Source organism: Alosa sapidissima, chromosome 13, assembly GCF_018492685.1.
Source record: "Alosa sapidissima isolate fAloSap1 chromosome 13, fAloSap1.pri, whole genome shotgun sequence".
Lineage (NCBI taxonomy): Eukaryota > Metazoa > Chordata > Actinopteri > Clupeiformes > Clupeidae > Alosa > Alosa sapidissima.
Genome location: NC_055969.1, coordinates 34555867 through 34578366, shown reverse-complemented (window position 1 = coordinate 34578366; position 22500 = coordinate 34555867). Strand labels below are relative to the sequence as shown.

General features: G+C 46.2%; 1 protein-coding gene across 4 annotated transcripts in view; it reads right to left on the bottom strand.

Moving 5' to 3' along the window:
- The window catches only part of gpsm1b (G protein signaling modulator 1b), a 52967-nt gene that overhangs the window by 15872 nt on the left and 14595 nt on the right, over nt 1–22500 (bottom strand). For all 4 annotated transcript variants that reach the window (XR_006021923.1, XM_042060635.1, XM_042060633.1 and 1 more), the window contains exons 2-9: nt 20706–20927; nt 17373–17508; nt 17031–17173; nt 9458–9581; nt 7190–7305; nt 6629–6784; nt 5587–5695; nt 2184–2298 (exon numbers count right to left, since the gene is read on the bottom strand). Coding sequence is in view for 3 of the 4 variants with exons in the window: in XM_042060635.1 (XP_041916569.1) it covers nt 2184–2298; nt 5587–5695; nt 6629–6784; nt 7190–7305; nt 9458–9581; nt 17031–17173; nt 17373–17508; nt 20706–20927 (1121 nt within the window). In the remaining variant the exon portion in view is untranslated. The remainder of the gene's footprint in view (nt 1–2183; nt 2299–5586; nt 5696–6628; nt 6785–7189; nt 7306–9457; nt 9582–17030; nt 17174–17372; nt 17509–20705; nt 20928–22500) is intronic.

Here is a 22500-nt window from a genome sequence, read left to right as displayed (position 1 = left end):
GTCCATCTTATACACACCCATGAAGCCAGCAAACAAAAATGCAAAATTAGACTTTTGTGTAATTATTCCATTTTGTGTAGTCATTCTATATCAGAACCTGACATAGGTTAGAAGCCTAAAAATGGCCCAACAGGTTATGGGAAGATTTAAAAAGAGAGACTCTTGTACTCTAGTAACATTTGTGTGGTCCAGGTACTTTTGCATAAAAAATGGTTGTCATTCACAAAACTACTTTTACTTTTATACTTTAAGTAAATTTTCAAGCCTGTACTTTGTTACTTTTACTTGAGTAAAGAAATTAAATCAGTAATTCTACTTTTACCAGAGTATTTTTTTAACACAAGAATTTGTACTTCTACTTGAGTACAGGAATTGAGTACTTTTGCCATCTCTGGTCTATTATCCCCCCTCACTAAGAGACATGAGTTTGGATTCATTAAAGGTTCGGTCTATTATCCCCCCTCACTAAGAGACATGAGTTTGGATTCATTAAAGGTACACTCCTTGATCGTAATCCATTTCACTTGAGCCATTTGACTTCATACACAGAGCCAGCCAATGAACAGTTTGCTTCAGGAACACAGAATTGAGAGGTGCCTCTGATAGGCTGATTAGTTTCCACCTTTCCACCAGGATCGAGGCCCTTCACATCCTGAAGGTGAAAGAGTAAACACACACACACACGCACGCACGCACGCACGCACACGCACACGCACACGCACACACACACGCACACACACAGCACAGAACAGACTTCACACCCTGGAGTGGCATCATGAATGGCCCCGATGGAACTGAAAAACATTCCAGTAATCCAGCTTCCACGGAAAGCACTTGACCTGAGCTTACCTCCGCCATTACAGCGGCGTAAACACACACACACACACGCACGCATAAACTCTCCCTCCACTGCTGATAATTACTGTCAGTCTGGAGAGTGAGTGAGAGTCTGTGTGTGTGTGTGTTTGACAGTGACTGAGTGTCTTACTGACTATGTGGAATGTGTGTGACGTATATGTGTGTGTGTGTGCGCGTGTGTGTGTGTGTGGATAGAGCTGAGATATGGCGTGATCATCATTGTGACTCTACTGTGAGTGTATGCCATCTGTGTGTATGTGTATGTGTATGTGTGCATCAGTGTGTGTGTGTGTGACAGAGAGAGAGAAAGAGAGAGAGGGAGACCCTGTGTGTGTGTGTGTGTGTGTGTGTCTGTGGCAGAGAGAGAGAAAGAGAGAGAGGGAGACCCTGTGTGTGTGTGTGTGTGTGTGTGTGTGTGTGTGTGTGTGTGTGTGTGTGTGTGTGTGTGTGTGTGTGTGTGTGTGTGTGTGGCAGAGAGAGAGAAAGAGAGAAAGGGAGACCCTGTGTGTGTGTGTGTGTGTGTGTGTGTGTGTGTGTGTGTGTGTGTGTGTGTGTGTGTGTGTGTGTGTGTGTTGTGAGGGCAGTAGCCTCAACATGCTGGCAGGAGGGGTGTTCTGCCCCTGAGTGAGATCTCATGGCAAAGGGGGGGCATTGTCGCCACCCAGGGGTGTGGTGGAAAAAGAGGACTCCAGCCATGACTGCCAAGAGTACCCTCACCCATTAAAGAGGAAAATAGCATTGGTTTAAATATACTGATAATAATAATATAATCTCATGTCTGCTTTGCAATAGCAGAGGAAGACATTGCTTGCATGTTCTATTAACCCGTTGTCCATAAAGATTTATTAACATGTCCATAAAAGGTTATGACATAACCTGTATTCATGATGCCTCATAATGAATGTAAGATGAATGTTGATTAAAGAAATATTCACTCGCAGTAATGATCACTGTTAGAAGTGGCCATAAATGTGCCCAGATGTTAGGTCTGCCCCCACACACACCTCCCAATGTGCGCGCGCACACACACACACACACACAAAAAAAAAAACACCTTCCAATACACACACACACACACACACACACACACACACACATACAGACACACACACAGACCTTCTAATACACACACATACAGACACACACACACACACGGACCTTCTAATACACACACACACACACACATACACACACACAAACACAGCTTCTAATACACACACACACACAGACCTAATACACACACACACACATACAGACACACACACACGGACCTTCTAATACACACACACATACAGACACACACACACACACACACACACACAGACCTTGCATCTCGAACTCGGAGCCGCAGGGCGACAGGTCAGCCTCCTTCACTCCCAGGGCCTCCAGCAGCTGTTCCACGTTCATCCGAGCCGTCAGCTCCCCATTCCGGTCTCCAATCTGGAATCACACACACACATCAACACATCTGTCCCCGTTACAGTCTCCAACACACACACACATCAACACATCTGTCCCCGTTACAGTCTCCAACACACACACACATCAACACATCTGTCCCCATTACAGTCTCCAACACACACACACACATCAACACATCTGTCCCCGTTACAGTCTCCAACACACACACACATCAACACATCTGTCCCCGTTACAGTCTCCAACACACACACACATCAACACATCTGTCCCTGTTACAGTCTCCAACACACACACACATCAACACATCTGTCTCCATTACAGTCTCCAACACACACACACACACATCAACACATCTGTCCCCATTACAGTCTCCAACACACACACACACACAACACATCTGTCCCTGTTACAGTCTCCAACACACACACACACACATCAACACATCTGTCCCTGTTACAGTCTCCAACACACACACATCAACACATCTTTTCCTGTTACAGTCTCCAACACACACACATCAACACATCTGTCCCCGTTACAGTCTCCAACAAACATCAACATATCTATTCCTGTTACAGTCCCTAACACACACAAACATCAACACATCTGTCCCTGTTACAGTCTCCAACAAACACACACATCAACACATCTATCCCTGTTACAGTCTTCAACACACATCATAAAGTGATTGATAATGACTGACTGACTATTATTGTGTTACATGCTTCAAATGTAAAGCACTTTGAGCTGCATTCTGTGTATGAAAGGTGCTATACAAATAAAGCTTATTATTATTATTATTATTATTATCAACACATCTGTCCCTGTTACAGTCTCCAACACACATCAGCACATCTATTCCTGTTATAGTCCCTAACACACATCAACACATCTGTCCCTGTTACAGTCTCCAATGTAGTATCACACACATCAACACATCTGTCCCTGTTACAATCTCCAATGTAGTATCACACACATCAAAATATCTGTCCCTGTTACAGTCTCCAATGTAGTATCACACACATCAACACATCTGTCCCTGTTACAATCTCCAATGTAGTATCACACACATCAAAATATCTGTCCCTGTTACAGTCTCCAATGTAGTATCACACACATCAACACATCTGTCCCTGTTACAGTCTCCAACACACACACATCAACACATCTGTCCCTGTTACAATCTCCAATGTAGTATCACACACATCAACACATCTGTCCCTGTTACAATCTCCAACACACACACATCAACACATCTGTCCCTGTTACAGTCACCAATCCAGTATCACACACAATCTCACTCAAGTCCTCTCTCTATACCCCCAAGGCATCAGACAGGTTTACATGAGGAATCCTGAATGCAACATCTCATGCAACGTCATTACAAGGTCAAAATATTGAAGAGGTATTCAATAAGTTCATCCAGGGGCGTCGCTAGCTATTTAAAACATTCGGGGCTAGAGCCCAGAAGTCAGAGAACTTTTTGTCCGGGGTTTCGGGGGTTTCTCCCCCGAGAGATTTTGAAAATCGGGCTGATGAACATGCAATTTTAACCTACTTTGAGAATGAAAAGGAAGGCCAATTGTAATGACTCACGTCACGGCATTCTGAATATTTTGATGTTTGAAGACCGTGTAAGGAGAACGTCTCTTCTGCCAAAGTGCACCACATACAACACCCAAAATATGACATTAAAATAGCCTGTAGAATAAACATCGTGCCTTGAAAGCAATGCATTTGGGTTGTGTAGGCTATCACGAACTTTTGCCCAAAGAAAAAGTTCCATTCTGACAAAATCAAGCCCAACATGCATTGCTTGGAAGCCCCCTCAAACGAGGTCAGGTTTACCATATTTACTGCGCATGTGATTCAATAGTAAATCACGATATATTGAACCTGAGCTGATGGAAATGTCCTCCTGGGTTGCGGGAGATGATAACACACTGTGAGTTTCCACTTCTTGTCCCTGCTCTGCCTTTTTTTTTCTCTAAAGAAACTTCTAATATCCATTTGTCCTTCTGTACACTTATTTCGCTAAGGCTAGTTAGTAGAAGCACGAAACAGCAATGCGTAATAGGTAGAGGAGAATTGAAATTGCAACATTTTGCAACAAATGATTCTAAACCTGCCCAGATCACGTCAGATTTTCTTGCGCTGCTGTTAATGCACACAATGGACACAAAACACAAAAGTCTCTTCTACGGGGCTATTTATTTCATTCACGATTAGAGTTTTTGTTGTTGGCCCATAGATTCGGGGCTATCCCCAGAGGATCCGGGGCTATAGCCCCGAATGCCCAGGTCTAACGACGCCACTGAGTTCATCTCATCTTAATCAAGCTACAATCAGTTAGAGCCGAGTAATCTAATTGGATAAGAGCTATTTGTGGGTGCTGATATTTCCAATAACTGCTCTGTAATGAGAAATCTAGACGCAGAAATCTAGACGCACCCTAGCGGCAGCAAATGTAATTTGCAGCCCGGGTAGTCTAGCAACTCTCTGTTAGCTTGCGAGCTGGAAAAATCAAACTTCGATCAGGCCAATCATATCGTGTATAGAGTCGGTGGGCGGGCTTAACATAATGACGGCAGAGTTGCGACGGTTCTGCATGAATTCCCTGCTACAAAGAAGATGGATGCTGCTGCTGGCGAACAGCGCAACTCCAGTTAAGCTTTTTTTTTAGTCAACAAAAGTTTGATCAACTAGCCAACTAGCTCCACTGGTGGGAAAACGCATGGGACTCATGAGTTGTAGCACTATCCTATTGCGTGCAGAGGGAATTTGAAAGACAACCGTTTATCCCGCCCCTCGAATTGAACACTGCCAGTGGTGAGTTCCCAGACCCTACATCTTGATGTGGTGAGTTTCCAGACCCTACATCTTGATGTGGTGAGTTCCCAGACCCTACATCTTGATGTGGTGAGTTCCCAGACCCTACATCTTGATGTGGTGAGTTTCCAGACCCTACATCTTGATGTGGTGAGTTCCCAGACCCTACATCTTGATGTGGTGAGTTTCCAGACCCTACATCTTGATGTGGTGAGTTTCCAGACCCTACATCTTGATGTGGTGAGTTCCCAGACCCTACATCTTGATCCACATCCCTACATCTTGATGTGGGTCTGGCTCGTCAGGCTACTGTATAGTGTTCCATCTTCAATCTGTCAACCTGTACAGTGCTGTATGTGTGTGTGTGTGGCCCTTACCTCTGGAGATAGATAGATAGATAGATACTTTATTGATCCCCAGGGGAAATTCAAGATGTTCAGGTGTGTGTGCGTGTGTGTGTGTGTGTGTGTCCCTCACCTCTCTGGAGATGTTCAGGTGTTTGCGGGCGTAGTGGAGAGCCTGCCGGTGGTTTGCTAAAGACACGTAGGCGTTGCCCAAACTCCAGCAGGCACGGCCCTCACCAACCCTACAGAGGAGAGAGAGAGACAGGGAGGAGAGAAGAGGAGGAGAGGAGATGAGGAGAAGAGGAGAGGAGGAGGAGAGGAGAGGAGAGGAGAGGAGGAGGAGGAGGAAGGAGAGGAGATGAGGAGAGGAGAGGAGAGGAGGAAGAGGAGAGGAGATGAGGAGAGGAGGAGGTGGAGGAGGTGAGGAGGAGGAAAGGAGGAGGAAGGAGAGGAGATGAGGAGAGGAGAGGAGAGGATATGAGGAGAGGAGAGGAGGGGAGGAGAGGAGGGGAGGAGAGGAGATGAGGAGAGGAGAGGAGAAGAAATGAGGAGAGGAGAGGAGGGGAGAAGAGGAGGACGAAGAGGAGGGGAGGAGAGGAGATGAGAAGAGGAGAGGAGGAGAAGAGGAGAGGAGGGGAGAGGAGGAGAGGAGAGGAATAAGTTCAGGCTTTGGATACAATGAAATGCCCTTACACAATGTTGATTGCTGATGGTGCTGTATATGAAATGCTCTGAAATGAACTGAAATGCACTGAACTGAACTGAACTGAACTGAACTGAATTGAACTGAACTGCTATGAAATGAATTTAAAATTAAATGAATTGAAATGGGTGACTGTCTGGGCCATTCAAATAGTCCACATCTCAAAAGAAGAACAAATGACATAAACAAATGTCTAGAGAGGCCAAAAGAAGATACATTATTGCCCCCAGAATCTCTTTCTTCAAGTATTTCAGTCTGTCTAGCCCTTTTAGGGAAATTAATTTCATAAAAGCGATATTAAGCATGGATTCCCAATCTAGATACACTTTCAGTAACCTTCTAAAGCATTTGTCCTTCTAGTAAAATCCTAAATAAGAACATCGAAATTGTGGAGGACGTGGAGAGAGAGCAGTTCAGCAGGTGGACATGGAGGACGTGGAGAGGGTGGTGAGTGTCCAGGTGAGGGTCTCACCTGTCGTTGAGCTCCTGGGCGATGAGGAGGTGTTTGAGGTGGTAGTCGATGGCTCTCTCGTACTGCTGTAGCAGTGTGTAGGTGTTGCCCAGACTGTAGCAGGCCTGAGCCTCCATCACCTGGTCCTTCAGCTGGCGAGACAGCTGCAACGTTTTCCTGAGAAAGACAGAGAGGGAGGGGTGAGAGGGAGAGAGAGAGAGAGAAAGAGAGAGAGGGACAGAGAGAGGGAGGGGTGAGAGGGACCGCGCAAGAGAGAGAGAGAGAGAGACAGAGAGAGAAGAGAGAGAGAGAGAGGGATGGAGATAGAGAGAAGGAAGAGAGAGAGAAAGAGAGAGGGAGGGAGGGAGAGAGAGAGAGAGGGAGGAAGAAGGATATGTCAATAAAGCCGTAGAGGAGCATAGAAAGGTCAAATAAAACGTTGTTTGATGACAAAACAATTTCATATGTTTTTCAGCATAAGTACAAAGGCAAATGCACAGTGAATACACAGTGATGGTGAGTGTGAACAGGAGGAGAGGTACTCCCAGAGACCTCTAGGTGGCAGCACACTCCTGGTTTTACCTATAGTACTCTGTGGCCGTGTTGAACTGCCCGAGGAAAATCAGAGCGTTGCCTAGGTTACTGTAAGCTCGCCTCTCTGCCGCTTTGTCACCGAATTCTTTGGCAATGGAAAGCCGCTGAAAGAGAGAGAGAGAGAGAGAGAGAGAGAGAGAGAGAGAGAGAGAGGGGGGGGGATGAATGGAGAGAGAGACAGAGGGAGAGAGTATAAGATAAGAGGAAAAAGGGTAGAGAACATGAGGAAAGGAAAGGAGAGGAAAAATAGAGAAAAGAGAGATAGAGGGAAGGGAAGGGAGAGAAGTATTATGGTCTGTGTGTCCATCTCCTCATGCTCAGCGCTGAGTCTATCTGATGATGGCATTTCACATCTCCTCATGCTCAGCACTCAGAGGGCACACTAGAGAGGGCACACTAGAGAGGGCACTAGAGAGGGCACACTAGAGAGGTCACTAGAGAGGGCACACTAGAGAGGGCACACTAGAGAGGTCACTAGAGAGGTCACTAGAGAGGGCACACTAGAGAGGGCACACTAGAGAGGGCACTAGAGAGGGCACACTAGAGAGGGCACTAGAGAGGGCACTAGAGAGGTCACTAGAGAGGGCACACTAGAGAGGTCACTAGAGAGGTCACTAGAGAGGGCACACTAGAGAGGTCACTAGAGAGGGCACTAGAGAGGGCACTAGAGAGGTCACTAGAGAGGGCACTAGAGAGGGCACTAGAGAGGGCACACTAGAGAGGGCACACTAGAGAGGGCACTAGAGAGGGCACACTAGAGAGGTCACTAGAGAGGGCACTAGAGAGGGCACACTAGAGAGGGCACACTAGAGAGGGCACCCTGAGGAGGCAGAAAGACAGGGCTGCTGCTCTCGCGGTCACATGAACACAAACAGACAGTGGCCCAGCCTCATGCTCCACACTGGACTCACACACTTTGATATGCCATCCGGTATGTTGATGCGGGCTTAGCGCTGCCCCACTGGGAAATAGTGGAGAGCATGAGGGTTTGCTCTCTGACTTTCCATATGTCTGCATTTATTCAAAATTCACCATAAGGGAATCCTGGAAGCTTAAAACTCCTCAATAAACAACATAAACAGAAATAGAAATATTTGGCAACATGTTTTTGGTGTCTGAAGTCTTCTAGGGTTCAGGGTTTAGACATTAGCGGGGAGAATGGGATTTAGCCAATAACTAGGCTAATAACCAATCATCAGACTCAGTAGGATAATTTTTTGTCATTCCGATTAAACTACTCTGATTGAAATATTCATGCCATCTGTTTACATGGCGTTCTGTTCAGATCAGGCGTTTTAGAATCTTTGATCGGGATAGCCGTTGTTGCCTACTTTTCCTTGAGAAGATACAGCAGGCAATCCGATTGACCATCTACATGCTGTTCAATTGGAATAGGAACACTTTTTATTGTTTTTTCACAAATGAGACAAAGACAAACACTGAACATCCACAAGTGAACAGGGAGGATACAGACTAACAAAGATACTGACTAACAAAGCTATACACTATACAGTATATAAAAAAAAAATTGTGTGTGTAACTATACACATTTGTACATCACTGAATGTTAGAATATCCTCATAAACAAAAGGGGAAAAAAGACATAAAAAGAAACAGAAAAAACAAACCACCAGCTTACTGTATTATATCTAAATAAGGTCCCCACATTTTCATATAGATGTCCTCCTTATCTATCATTCTATAGCACACCCTCTCATAAGAGGCAATCTTGGACATCTCATTAAACCATTCCACCATTGATATAGCTACTTGTGTTTTCCAACGGCGTAATATTATCCTGCATCCAACTATTACAGCTGTTCGGCACCATGAGGATTGATGGGCATTTAACCCGCTCCCCTGTGGTACCACACCCAAGAATTCCGATTGAAATTCTAATCGAATCAGGCATTTTTATTCCGATTGAGGTGTTTATATGAGAATCTTTATTCAGATTGAGCCGTTATTCCGTTTCTAATCGTATTAAAAGTGTCCATGTAAATGTGGCTGAGACAGAGACACAGGAACCAGGAAGAACACAGAACACAGAGACACAGGAACCAGGAAGAACACAGAGACCCATGAGCAGCAGATAAACACACCTAGCCTATAGCAAACAGTTAACAGGAACTACGTAAAACACAGGAACAGAAATTGAATAAAAAACCCAACTAATACAACATTAGAGTTCTAAAGCACAACTAAAGACAGGACTGTGACACGCAAAATCCAGAGGTGCCCTGGAGAGCCTCTTACCTCTCGATGGAACTTGATGGCCTCCACAAAGTTCCCCAGCAGGTAGTGGGTGTTGCCGAGGTTACCGAACGCGCGGCCCTGCGCGGCTCTGTCCCCCAGCTCCTTGACCAGAGACAGGTTCATTCTGGGGAGAGAGGTTGACTCAATTAACCTGGCCCTAGCCAGATGAATGTCGTTCCGCTTAGCTCCGCCTAGCTCCACTCACATCCATCTGGGACCTCTTCCATTGAGAGTGATTTCTCCAACCAACTTTATGGTTTAGCCAATCAGGACGCAGGGCGGGAGTTTCATAGATGTGACATAGCGTAGAAGCGACTGTGAGTCTGTTATTAGCGTCACGGGTTGGCTTCGATGTGAGTGGTTGAAGTAGCACGTCAATAGATGACGGACAAGTGGCTAATTCAATCATATGCAAGCATTTTTTGATTAGGCCCAGCCTTCTGAAGCAACACTTCAATGGATTGGTTCCAGATGGATGAGTGGAGCTACAGTAGGCGGAGCGAAATGACCATAATAATAAAGACTCAATGTTCAACTCAATGTAGTTTACATGAACGTAATCAGTGCTGACTGGTTTACTTCCTTTGCTGAACATGAACGTAATCAGTGCTGACTGGTTTACTTCCTTTGCTGAACATGAACGTAATCAGTGCTGACTGGTTTACTTCCTTTGCTGAACATGAACGTAATCAGTGCTGACTGGTTTACTTCCTTTGCTGAACATGAACGTAATCAGTGCTGACTGGTTTACTTCCTTTGCTGAACATGAACGTAATCAGTGCTGACTAGTTTACTTCCTTTACTGAACATGAACGTAATCAGTGCTGACTAGTTTACTTCCTTTACTGAACATGAACGTAATCAGTGCTGACTAGTTTACTTCCCGGCAGACTACAGTACGGAATCAACACATGCATGCTCAAAAAGGAGGTGAGATACAGATCACTTTCTGAGTGGAATGGACTTGTACACAGAGCCACTCAGGCCACTATTATGAATGGGACTGAATTAGGCAAAAAAAACCAAGAGGCCGTAGGTGCCAGTGATTCTAGAGCAGTTGACAGTTCTGCATCTGTACAGTGTCAGTCTAATAAGACTTACTCAAAGGGTTAATATTGTTTACAGTCTATGGGTTAACCTGACCAGTGACTAAAGAGAGGGCACTGCTACAACTGTCAGCCCATACACTGCTGTGTGTGTGTGTGTGTGTGTGTGTGTGTGTGTGTGTGTGTGTGTGAGAGAGAGAGAGAGAGAGAGAGAGAGAGAGTGTGTGTGTGTGTGTGTGTATGTGAGAGAGAGAGAGAGAGCTCATGCACTGCTGTGACAGTGGACTGGAAAACACCTGACCTTCCAACTGAGCTTCACCAGCCAGGGAGACACAGGAAGTAAACACATATCAGCTGACTGTGGCATGGGCAGGACAGGAATTAAACACATATTAGCTGACCTTGGCGTGGGACTCAGATCTTGCCCTGATGCAGCCCTCATCCGGCACATCCCTGAGCCAGCGGCCGTGTGAGGGTGTGTGTGTGTGACTGTGTGTGTATTTGTGTGTGTGTGACGGTGTTTTGACAGCAAACATTCCTGCACTCTGCTCAGCTGTAGCCCACAGGGGGAACAGTCACCGAATTACACTAACACAGGAGGGGAGTGTGTGTGTGTGTGTGTGTGTGTGTGTGTGTGTGTGTGTGTGTGTGTGTGTGTGTGTGTGTGTGTGTGTGTGTTTGTGTGTGTGTGCAGTTGTTTGTGTGTGTGTGTGTGCGTGTATATTTTCAGCAAGTGTGTGTGTGTACAATGACTGTGACTAGTGTGTGTGCAGTAAGTGTGTGTGTGCAGCGCTGACACGTCCTGTGGCATCTCCCTAAGGGCAGCTAGGGGCTGGTAATGACCGCTGCACATGCTCACTGTAACCAGTGACGGGCAGACGTCATCCTGATCGCTAATGATGCAGGGGTCAGCAGGGAACTACGCCACATCGCCGCACGAGTCCGTCTGAAGCGCTCTCGTAATCAGGACCCTGAGTGGCACCACGTCGTCCTCAAAAAGAAATAATAAAATGATAAAAACACTCTCCAAGCCACAGGAGCAAAGCTCAACCCAAGTCACCTCCATCACACTATAAACCAAGTCACCTCCATCACACTCTAACAAATGTCACATGGCCATAGAGCATCACAGTCCAGCCCACAGCCGATTCTGGAAGTAAGAATGCAATACAATTTCTCCATTGACAATTGTGGTATAAGCCATAAAAACGTAACCATACATGGTAGACTTTAAACCAGCTACTGCTATACTAAGCGATTGTATATGCTCATATAGAGGGCGAAAATTCAAGGGGCACTAACCTTGTTTTGAGATAAATGTCTTTTAATCGCGATGTCTTGGATAAGTACTTCATTACCCACAATCCTGAACAATCCCACAATCCCACAGTGATGCCTCTGATTGGTGGAAAGGCCGTTATGATCATAGTTTGAAACTTTCTCAGAGAAAATTATTGACAATAATGGCGGAGTCTTTTACTGCCTATGGCGAAAATCTTAATGTGAATAAAAACTTTCTAGACAAACATTGGTACTTGTATCAACAAGGATTGTGGTTTATATATAACACGAATTTAGTCAGGGCCAATACACCATCAAATAGAACACTGTAAAAATTTAAACACTTAACTTTTCAGCTAGCCGATAGGCTAATCATTAGCCTTTCAGACATTAGAATGTCATTATAATGCTGCTAACATTAGCCTACATGCTGCAACACAGGTATAAAATATATTATGTTTTAGTGACCTTGTTGTTTTTATGAACATGAATTGTTGTCAACTTAGTCGAGGCATAAAAAGCCCTGTAAATCATCATTAAGTACTTACACTTTTGAACTAGCTAGCTAGCTGATAGCACAAGCTGGATGCTACCACCGGCTAGACACTGCAGTAAAATGGTTAGCAAACCGTCCATGCCCGTGAATATTTTACTGTTTCAAGGACAAAATTAAGAGTGTCCAAAGGGGTGAAAACTTTAAATCGGGTCACATTATTGACTGTTGTGTGTCCGAGGGTCAGCTTGTGGGTTTTGTAAGGGCCACATGAGGGACAAGACCTACAAAGTTAGTTTAACATTAGCTAGGCTACTGTAGCCTTCATACTGTACAAGTCATATCATCAATCATTAACCTAGAAATACTTCTTCGTACATTTAATGAACATTTTGTGTAATAATTCACAACAAGTTAATAAACTGGTGGTCCAAGAGCAGACCATGCACCGGTCCATGCATCAGGATGGCGGTCAGATACGAAGCACTGCACAATGTTGCTAACGTTAACGTTAGCTGCTAACCACTTTCACACACACACGATATAAAATTAGGGTGACCAGACGTCCCCGGTTCCTGGGGACAGTCCCCGATTTCGGTGACCTGTGCCCGGCTGGAGCTGTCCCCGGAAAAGTCTGTGGTTTTCACTGTGACTGACAGACCCGAAATGGGAATAAAAGAAAGAAAGAAAGAAAACACTGACCAAACGTACAGTTGCGCACCCTTCAGGCAGTCTCAAGCTAGTCAAAGACATAGCAGCTAGGTCAAAGCAAGCGCTCAGACCTCAGAGATGTTCTAGAATGTCCATATTTCTGGTAGGCTATTTCGATTGGTGGAGTAGCAGCGCGGTAGAATCTTTGAAATGAAACCACTTGTGCAGGGGACTTATTAAACTAAATTCATCACGAATGTGCCAGCTGCTCAAGTCCAGGTGAAACTAAAATTGTGGAGTAGGCTACTCGTCACACAGATAGCATACATATAATACGCAGATATCACGTGAACGGCCAGAATCTAAGCTTTCCAATGACATTAGTGCCAAGTTGCTGTGATAAATGGTTCGCGAGAAAATTAACAATGAACTTATGTAATAACTTTAGCATCGGTAAGCATCGGTCAGCAAGCGGTTCCTAAGTAGTCCGGTTTTGAAATTGCAACACATTTCTACAGGGTCTCCAACTTTGGGCCAAAATTATAATGTAGACCTATTCTCATGTAAACTATTGTTACGTCGGCGCACAAGACATTGCATAGCGTTCTCCCACGCAGGGCATGCTGGGATGCGGGAGCGAACAATTGGGGTTTATGTCTGTATTTCTCCTTAGTTATGAGTGTAATGTTTGCGTCTTTATTGTAACATGTTTCCCTTTTAGTTCTCCCTCGTGTGTGATCCTTTTTGTGTGGGGGGGCTGCGTCCTCCCCTGTATGTGTAGTGTGTGTGTGTAGGCTACTTGACCTGCTCCGTGTGCATTGTGTTTTGAGCCTGTGTCTTTGCTCTCATACTCAGCTAATAAACCTTTTGATTGAACAAAATGTGTGTGTCGCTAACAAATCGTTACACTGCTTATGTCAGTACAAACATTTTGTAAATTGTTTAGCCAGTGTAGGTCTATCCCACCATGGTTCTCATATTGCCAGATTCCAGGCAATCACCTACAAATATAATAACCTATAATTCTATTGGCTTGCTTCCTAGTGACATTAACACAAAAATATAAAGAAAAAAAAAATCATGAGACGTGAGTTATTTTTTCTTGATATAAGACTGACAACACATAGGCCCTATTAGGCTAGGCTACATAAGACAAATATCACATCATACATTCTCAGATATGGGTATAGCACAGACTGTCCTGAAAAAAAAAGAAAATAGGCATATTACAATGACCAAAATAGCTAGACTAACTAGCCTATGTGAACAACATGGCCACTAGGATATAATTTCATGGAGTGCTGAAATGTAGCCAATACTATTTTGGACCATTTCTGAACTTTGAAACTGTGAAGAAAATATGCTTTGTGGTTGGGCAATATCATAACTTATTGCAATATTATAACCATTCAACCTGTGTGTGCATGGTTAAAATTCTGAAGTGCAAGTTTAGGCTACAGCACAAATATTTCCATCCATAGATAAGAATAATAAAGTCTAACCTCTGAATTTCTTTTAAAAGTGCACCAAATCGATGCATTTAAACGTTAAAATATACCAAATTTTCTTATGGGGGAGCATGCCCCCCAACCCCCCTAGGGGGGCTTGTGGACAAGTGCAGGTCTAGTGACACCCCTGGGACAGTGTCCCCGTTTTAAGTTTACAAAAATTAAAACATTACATGTTTTACGCTTCTCAACTGAAAATGTCCCCGGATTTTGTCTCAGAAATCTGGTCACCTTATATAAAATACACGATGGTAAATATAACATTCAATACCAAAACACTATTATTTACACGATTAATCCTGAAATAACTGCTATTAACTCATTGAGTGCCAACTCCCACGCGTTAAATGCCAAAAACTTAATATTACGTTTTTTTGCTTTTTTTTTTTATTACGAAACTAGACACTCTAACACACCTTATATGTGATTTTGGGAACTCTGTGATGAATGGAAATGAAATATATGACGATCGAAAACTCATGAAAACACACAATCTGGACATTTTATCATAACTCGGTTGCCGCTTTGGGTCGAATCAGTGACGCATGCACGTCATCTCAAAACCAGGCCATTTTCGTGGATCTATCACTAGGTGGCAGTCTCGCCAGGTCTCGCTGATTACTTCCCGGAAAGTTTACAGGCAACACTTCATATTTCATGAAAGACGTTATATCTCCATTTCTAGAAAAAAAAACAGCGATTTTGATGAAAACTAGCCACTGTTTAGCTTGGGATTTCTCAGGAACAGAGGAGTGTAGAAATACACGGTTACACAAAGTTCCTTCGCTCGGAAATGAAAATATGTACACAGTCTTGTACCTTTGACTTTTTTTTTACTTTCTCTTCGTTTTTTCACTCGAAATGATATGTTGTATGCTTATGAGTTACGCCGTAGCTGATTAGCCTAAGACATGCTCTAAAACTCTTTAGATACGGATTTTTCCAAAACGTCAATGGGAGAAATGAATGGGAAATTTAGTATGACACACACATTAAGACTAGTTTAGCACGTCACACACATTAAGACTAGTTGTTTAGTATGTCACACACATTAAGACTAGTTTAGCACGTCACACACATTAAGACTAGTTTAGCACGTCACACATTAAGACTAGTTGTTTAGCATGTCACACACAAGGTTTAGCACGTCACACACATTAAGACTAGTTTAGCACGTCACACACATTAAGACTACTTTAGCATGTCACACACATTAAGACTAGTTGTTTAGCACGTCACACATTAAGACTAGTTTAGCACGTCACACACATTGACTAGTTGTTAAGCACGTCACACATTAAGACTAGTTTAGCATGTCACACACATTAAGACTAGTTTAGCACGTCACTGTCTTCCACTTTGGTCAATCATGCCTGCAAAGTCCCCTGCAGAGGACTAGATGGGTATTTAGGATCACTGGGGGTCAGGACTACTGTAGATGGGTATTTGGTGTAGGTCAATAATAAGCAGGGCGTTACACAAGTTGGTACTTTAGGCTATTATGACTGACTGGATGCTCACAAGATGGGTATTTGATTCCATGTGTTGTCCATTTGTAGTAGGCAGTATGATAGACAGGTCTGCAATGTATTTCAATAGATGAGGAGGGCATCATGTTTTGTCCACTCACTTGTAAAAGACTGGGACTGGGACAAATGGTTTGTGACTGGGACAAGTAGATCATGACCAGGACACGCAGATCATGACTGGGACATGTAGATCATGACCAAGACATGTAGATCATGACTGGGACAAGTAGATCATAAGTAGATCATGACAGAGACCGGTAGATTGTTTAGGCTGGCATGAGGTCTAATGTGTCCTCTGCATTGTAGCTTGAATGTTATTCGTCATTTTTGTGAGTGGCTTTGGATGAGCGTGTCTGCTAAATGAATATACATGCAAATAGATGAAGGACTGGATGCTCACTGGATGATGAACATGGGGGTGTGTGGCTACTCACCGATGACATCGGGGTCACTAGACGATGAGATGGGCATAGGGTGTTTTGGGCTACTCACTCGTAATACGCGGTGGCGCGTTGTAGGGTGTTTTGGGCTACTCACTCGTACAGTAATACGCGGTGGCGCGTTGTAGGGTGTTTTGGGCTACTCACTCGTACAGTAATACGTGGTGGCGCGTTGTAGGGTGTTTTGGGCTACTCACTCGTAATACGCGGTGGCACGTTGTAGGGTGTTTTGGGCTACTCACTCGTACAGTAATACGTGGTGGCGCGTTGTAGGGTGTTGTGGCTACTCACTCGTAATATCCGGTGGCGCGTTGTAGGGTGTCCCTGACGTCGGGGTCACTAGACGATGAGATGGGCATGGGGTGGTGTAGGGTGGTGTGGCTACTCACTCGAAATATGCGGTGGCGCGCTGTAGGGTGGTGTGGCTACTCACTCGAAATATGCGGTGGCGCACTGTAGGGTGGTGTGGCTACTCACTCGAAATATGCGGTGGCGCACTGTAGGGTGGTGTGGCTACTCACTCGAAATATGCGGTGGCGCGTCGTAGGGTGTGTGTGTGTTGTGGCTACTCACTCGTAATATGTGGTGGCGCGTTGTAGTGTGTGTGTGTGTTGTGGCTACTCACTCGTAATATGCGGTGGCGCGTTGTAGGGTGTCCCTGACGTCGGGGGGCAGGTCCCCAGGGTCCAGCGAGCATCCCCACAGTTGCTGCTTGCCCTTGGCATGGAACACGTTCCCAATGTTGTACAGCGCCCTCGCCTCCCCCACCTGGGCCATCACACACACACACACACAAGCATGCAAGCATGAGAGAGAGAGGGGTGAGAGATAGATAGAGAGAGATAGATAGAGAGAGAGAGAGAAGCATATGCCTTCTCAGGTTCCTCTATATCTTCTTGTCTGTTCAAAACAAACGACAGTATAAACCAGTGAACTAATGCAAGGGTGGCGGGTGCAGTGGCCTCACCTTGTCGCCCTGTTCTTGGGAGATGTCCAGATGCCTCTGGCAGCACACCGCAGCCTCGTCAAACCTCCCCAGTACCTTCAGCGTGTTGCCCAGGTTGCCGCTGGCTTTGCCTTCTCCGATCCGGTCCCCTATCGTCCTGAGGGGGGTCAGAGGAGGGTCAGAGTAGGAGGTTTACGTAAGGGATAATGGACGACACGGCGTTGTGTGGCTGCATTACCACGCTCTAGGTGGTAATGCAGCCACAACACAAAGTGTCCGGGTCCTGTTTGCCCTGTCAGGATAATGTCCGATAAGGACCGGCAGGCAGTGCAGTACAGAAACTGAAACTACAGCAAAGGTGTGAAGATATCGGAAAAAACAAGCACAACACAATATGAAATTCAAGCAAGCGGTGTTGTAGTCCAGTAGGTGATGCCTGAGGGCACTCGTACAAGCCAGACAGGATGTCTGCTGTGGTGGGCGGGCAACGTACTGAATCAATTTGACTTCCAAACCAGCATCAAGGCCTCCAGTCTTGTATATTCAAATCTGAATTAACCAACAGCACTGCAAAGCTTGTGTAAACACAAAACCAAAAGCCTTTCTCTCTTTTTCTGTAAAAATCTTTTTTTATCATTTTGTATTTTTTATAGTCTGGTTTCCACTCTTTTTTACATGATCATGTGTATGATTAAATGTCTCATTTCATGTAACCGTCTTGCCGCCCCCGTTAATGAAACTCAACAAATAGTTGATCACAAAAAAAAATACAGAAGCCCATCTCCTCAGCATAAATCATGCTTATTACTTTAATGCAATTGTGCAAGCTTGGTGTAAGAACTGCCACGATATTTCATCTAATCAAATTCAAAGGATTTTCCTAAGCATAAGGATTTCATTACCAATGGATTTCATTAAATCACAAAGCTCCTCACATGTAATCACATCTCCATGCACACATGAGTAACTTAATCCTGATGCTGAGCACTTCTTGTGGCTTGTGGCGCTAATGCAACATCTACCGTGCACCAATCAGTCAAGTATGAGGTTAGTAATACCCGTGAGTGACAAACTAAAAGGTCCAGAAGTATGCCAAACCACCACAACAAGACTAGAACCTTCTATGCCCTCGTATGTCGAACCACCACAACAAGACTAGAACCTTCTATGCCCTCGTATGCCGAACCACCACAACAAGACTAGAACCTTCTATGCCCTCGTATGCCAAACCACCACAACAAGACTAGAACCTTCTACGCCCTCGTAATATGCCAAACCACCTCAACAAGACTAGAACCTTCTATGCCCTTGTAATATGCCAAACCACCTCAACAAGACTAGAACCTTCTATGCCCTCATATGCCAAACCACCTCAACAAGACTAGAACCTTCTATGCCCTCGTATGCCAAACCACCTCAACAAGACTAGAACCTTCTATGCCCTTGTAATATGCCAAACCACCTCAACAAGACTAGAACCTTCTATGCCCTTGTATGCCAAACCACCACAACAAGAACCTTCTATGCCCTCGTATGCCAAACCACCACAACAAGACTAGAACCTTCTATGCCCTCGTATGCCGAACCACCACAACAAGACTAGAACCTTCTATGCCCTCGTATGCCAAACCACCTCAACAAGACTAGAACCATGGCCATTTCATTCATATGCATACCACCCCTTGCAATGCAAGTCTACAGGATAGTATTTAACTAAATTAAGCTTGATTGTTTGGTTGACAGATTCACATATTGGTTAATTGATTGATTGGTTGATTGGTTTTGATTGCTTGGTTGATTAACTGATTGACAGATTATATTGGTTAATTGGTTGATTGGTTTTGATTGCTTGGTTGATTGATATTTTACCTATCTGATTTCAGCGCTGTGGCTTTGCCCTGTGCCCTCAGACCGTATGGCACTAACCTGGTGAGGGTGTGGTCGTGGGCACTAACCTGGCGAGGGTGAGGGTGAGGTCGTGGCCGTATGGCACTAACCTGGTGAGGGTGTGGTCGTGGGCACTAACCTGGTGAGGGTGAGGTCGTGGCCGTATGGCACTAACCGGGTGAGGGCGTGGCGGTGTGGCACTAACCTGGCGAGGGTGAGGTCGTGGCCGTATGGCACTAACCTGGCAAGGGTGAGGGCGTGGGCACTAACCTGGCGAGGTTGAGGTCGTGGGCACTAACCTGACAAGGGTGAGGTCGTGGCCGTATGGCACTAACCTGGCAAGGGTGAGGTCGTGGGCACTAACCTGGCGAGGGTGAGGGTGAGGTTGTGGCGGTGTGGCACTAACCTGGCGAGGGTGAGGGCGTGGGCACTAACCTGGCGAGGGTGAGGGCGAGGGCACTAACCTGGCGAGGGTGAGGGTGAGGTCGTGGGCACTAACCTGGCGAGGGTGAGGTCGTGGCGGTGTGGCACTGACCTGGCGAGGGTGAGGGCGTGGGCACTAACCTGGCGAGGGTGAGGGTGAGGGCACTAACCTGGCGAGGGTGAGGGTGAGGTCGTGGGCACTAACCTGGTGAGGGTGAGGTCGTGGCAGTGTGGCACTAACCTGGCGAGGGTGAGGGCGTGGGCACTAACCTGGCGAGGGTGAGGGCGTGGGCACTAACCTGGCGAGGGTGAGGTCGTGGCGGTGTGGCACTGACCTGGCGAGGGTGAGGGCGTGGGCACTAACCTGGCGAGGGTGAGGGTGAGGGCACTAACCTGGCGAGGGTGAGGTCGTGGCAGTGTGGCACTAACCTGGCGAGGGTGAGGGCGTGGGCACTAACCTGGCGAGGGTGAGGTTGTGGGCACTAACCTGGCGAGGGTGAGGTCGTGGCAGTGTGGCACTAACCTGGCGAGGGTGAGGGCGTGGGCACTAACCTGGCGAGGGTGAGGGCGTGGGCACTAACCTGGTGAGGGTGAGGTCGTGGCAGTGTGGCACTAACCTGGCGAGGGTGAGGGCGTGGGCACTAACCTGGCGAGGGTGAGGTCGTGGCGGTGTGGCACTAACCTGGCGAGGGTGAGGTCGTGGGCACTAACCTGGTGAGGGTGAGGTCGTGGCAGTGTGGCACTAACCTGGCGAGGGTGAGGGCGTGGGCACTAACCTGGTGAGGGTGAGGTCGTGGGCACTAACCTGGCGAGGGTGAGGGTGAGGGCGTGGGCACTAACCTGGCGAGGGTGAGGGCGTGGGCACTAACCTGGCGAGGGTGAGGGCACTAACCTGGCGAGGGTGAGGGTGAGGGCACTGACCTGGCGAGGGTGAGGGTGAGGGCACTAACCTGGCGAGGGTGAGGGTGAGGGCACTAACCTGGTGAGGGTGAGGTCGTGGCAGTGTGGCACTAACCTGGCGAGGGTGAGGGCGTGGGCACTAACCTGGCGAGGGTGAGGTCGTGGCGGTGGTACTCCAGCGCTTTGCCGTACTCCTTCAGGTAGAAGTAGGCATTGCCCAGCTGGCTGTAGATGGCGCTCAAGGTCTTCAGGTCCTCCGTGCCCACCTGCACTGCTGCCTCGAAGAATGCCGTGCCCCCTTTGAAGTCTCCCGCCTTACACAGCCGCTCGCCCTCCAGGGCCAACTCCAGACACGAGGCTTCCATCCTGGGTGGAGAGAAGAACGGAGAGAGAGAATAGAGAGGGAAAGAGAGAGAAGGAGGGGGGGAGACAGAGATGGAGGAGGGGAGGACAGTTAGTCTCACTGCTATGACACTTTACCCCCCGAGAGTCCCTCTTACCCTCTTAGGATAGACAAACTCATGAGAAAAGTGCCCAACAGAAAGTTAGATGCTGATAAGGTCGAACGGCAGGGATATGACCTTGCACACCAGACTTTATTTTAAGCCGGCATGATGCAGCGAGCAAAACCATTTCACTGCTCTCCTAATCAACCACATGTGTGACGGCCTAAGAGATTCAGATCGGGTTCTAAAGAAAAGTTGCACATGCTGTGGTGAACTATGCAATGGGATTGTTTAAAAGTTTAAAAGGGTTGAACTTGTCACGCAGACAGGCTACAGCGGTGAAGTCTGAAAACACAGACTACAGTAGTGAAGTCTGAAAACACAGACTACAGTAGTGAAGACTGAAAACACAGACTACAGTAGTGAAGACTGAAAACACAGGCTACAGTAGTGAAGTCTGAAAACACAGGCTACAGTAATGAAGACTGAAAACACAGGCTACAGCAGTGAAGTCTATAAACACAGGCTACAGTAGTGACGTCTACAGTATAAACACAGGCTACAGTAGTGAAGTCAGTGTCCTTTACTGCTTTTCACTCAGGTGTGTGTGTGTGTGTGTGTGTGTGTTCACTCAGGTCATCTGATTGGGCTCTGATCAGCGCAACACCACTCCACCACCAGGAGCCAGAACAAAAGTGCATTGTGGGTATGGTTGCTGTAGAAACAGGTCAGAATGCTTGTTTTTTCTCTGTAAGGAAAGAACAGAAGATTCTCTCTCCCTCCCTCGCTCTCTCTCCCCTCTCTCTCTCTCTCTCTCTCTCTCTCTCTCTCTCTGCTCTCCTGCTCTTGCCTTGGTTTCCATAGAAACTGTGTTAGTTGGAGGAAAGTTCAGTGAGAGTGAATGCTCAGTGGTTCGGTGGGATCTTCTTTCCACATGAAATATTAGCACACCGTTTCCTGTTCATTTCAGCTCTTAGACAAACGCTGACAAAGCCGACGCTCTAAAACCACAGAAACAAGCAGGGTGAAGTTGGTGGGAACGTTTTTAAATGTATGCATTTTCTCAGAATGAGAACAGTCATAGTAGCAGAGGCTGCAACTGAAAGACTGCAAAATAAGATCCTCTGGTTTCTAACTTTAGCAACACATGGTAACTTTGACCCTATGACACAAACATACACACATACACACAAACACGCTCTTCAGAGAGAGAGAAAAAGCGAGAGAGAGAGACACACACACACAAACACACACATACGCACAAACAGAGAGAGAGTGAGAGAGAGAGAGACACACACACACACACACACACATACGCACAAACACGCACAAACAGAGAGAAAGAGAGCGAGAGAGAGAAAGAGAGACACACACACACACACACACACACACACACACAAACAGTTGAGTTTATTCTTCAGACAGAGGACTTCTGAATGATCACGAGAGCTGCCCCAAACCAAGAGCATTCCAGACCAGGCAGCAGACCAGAG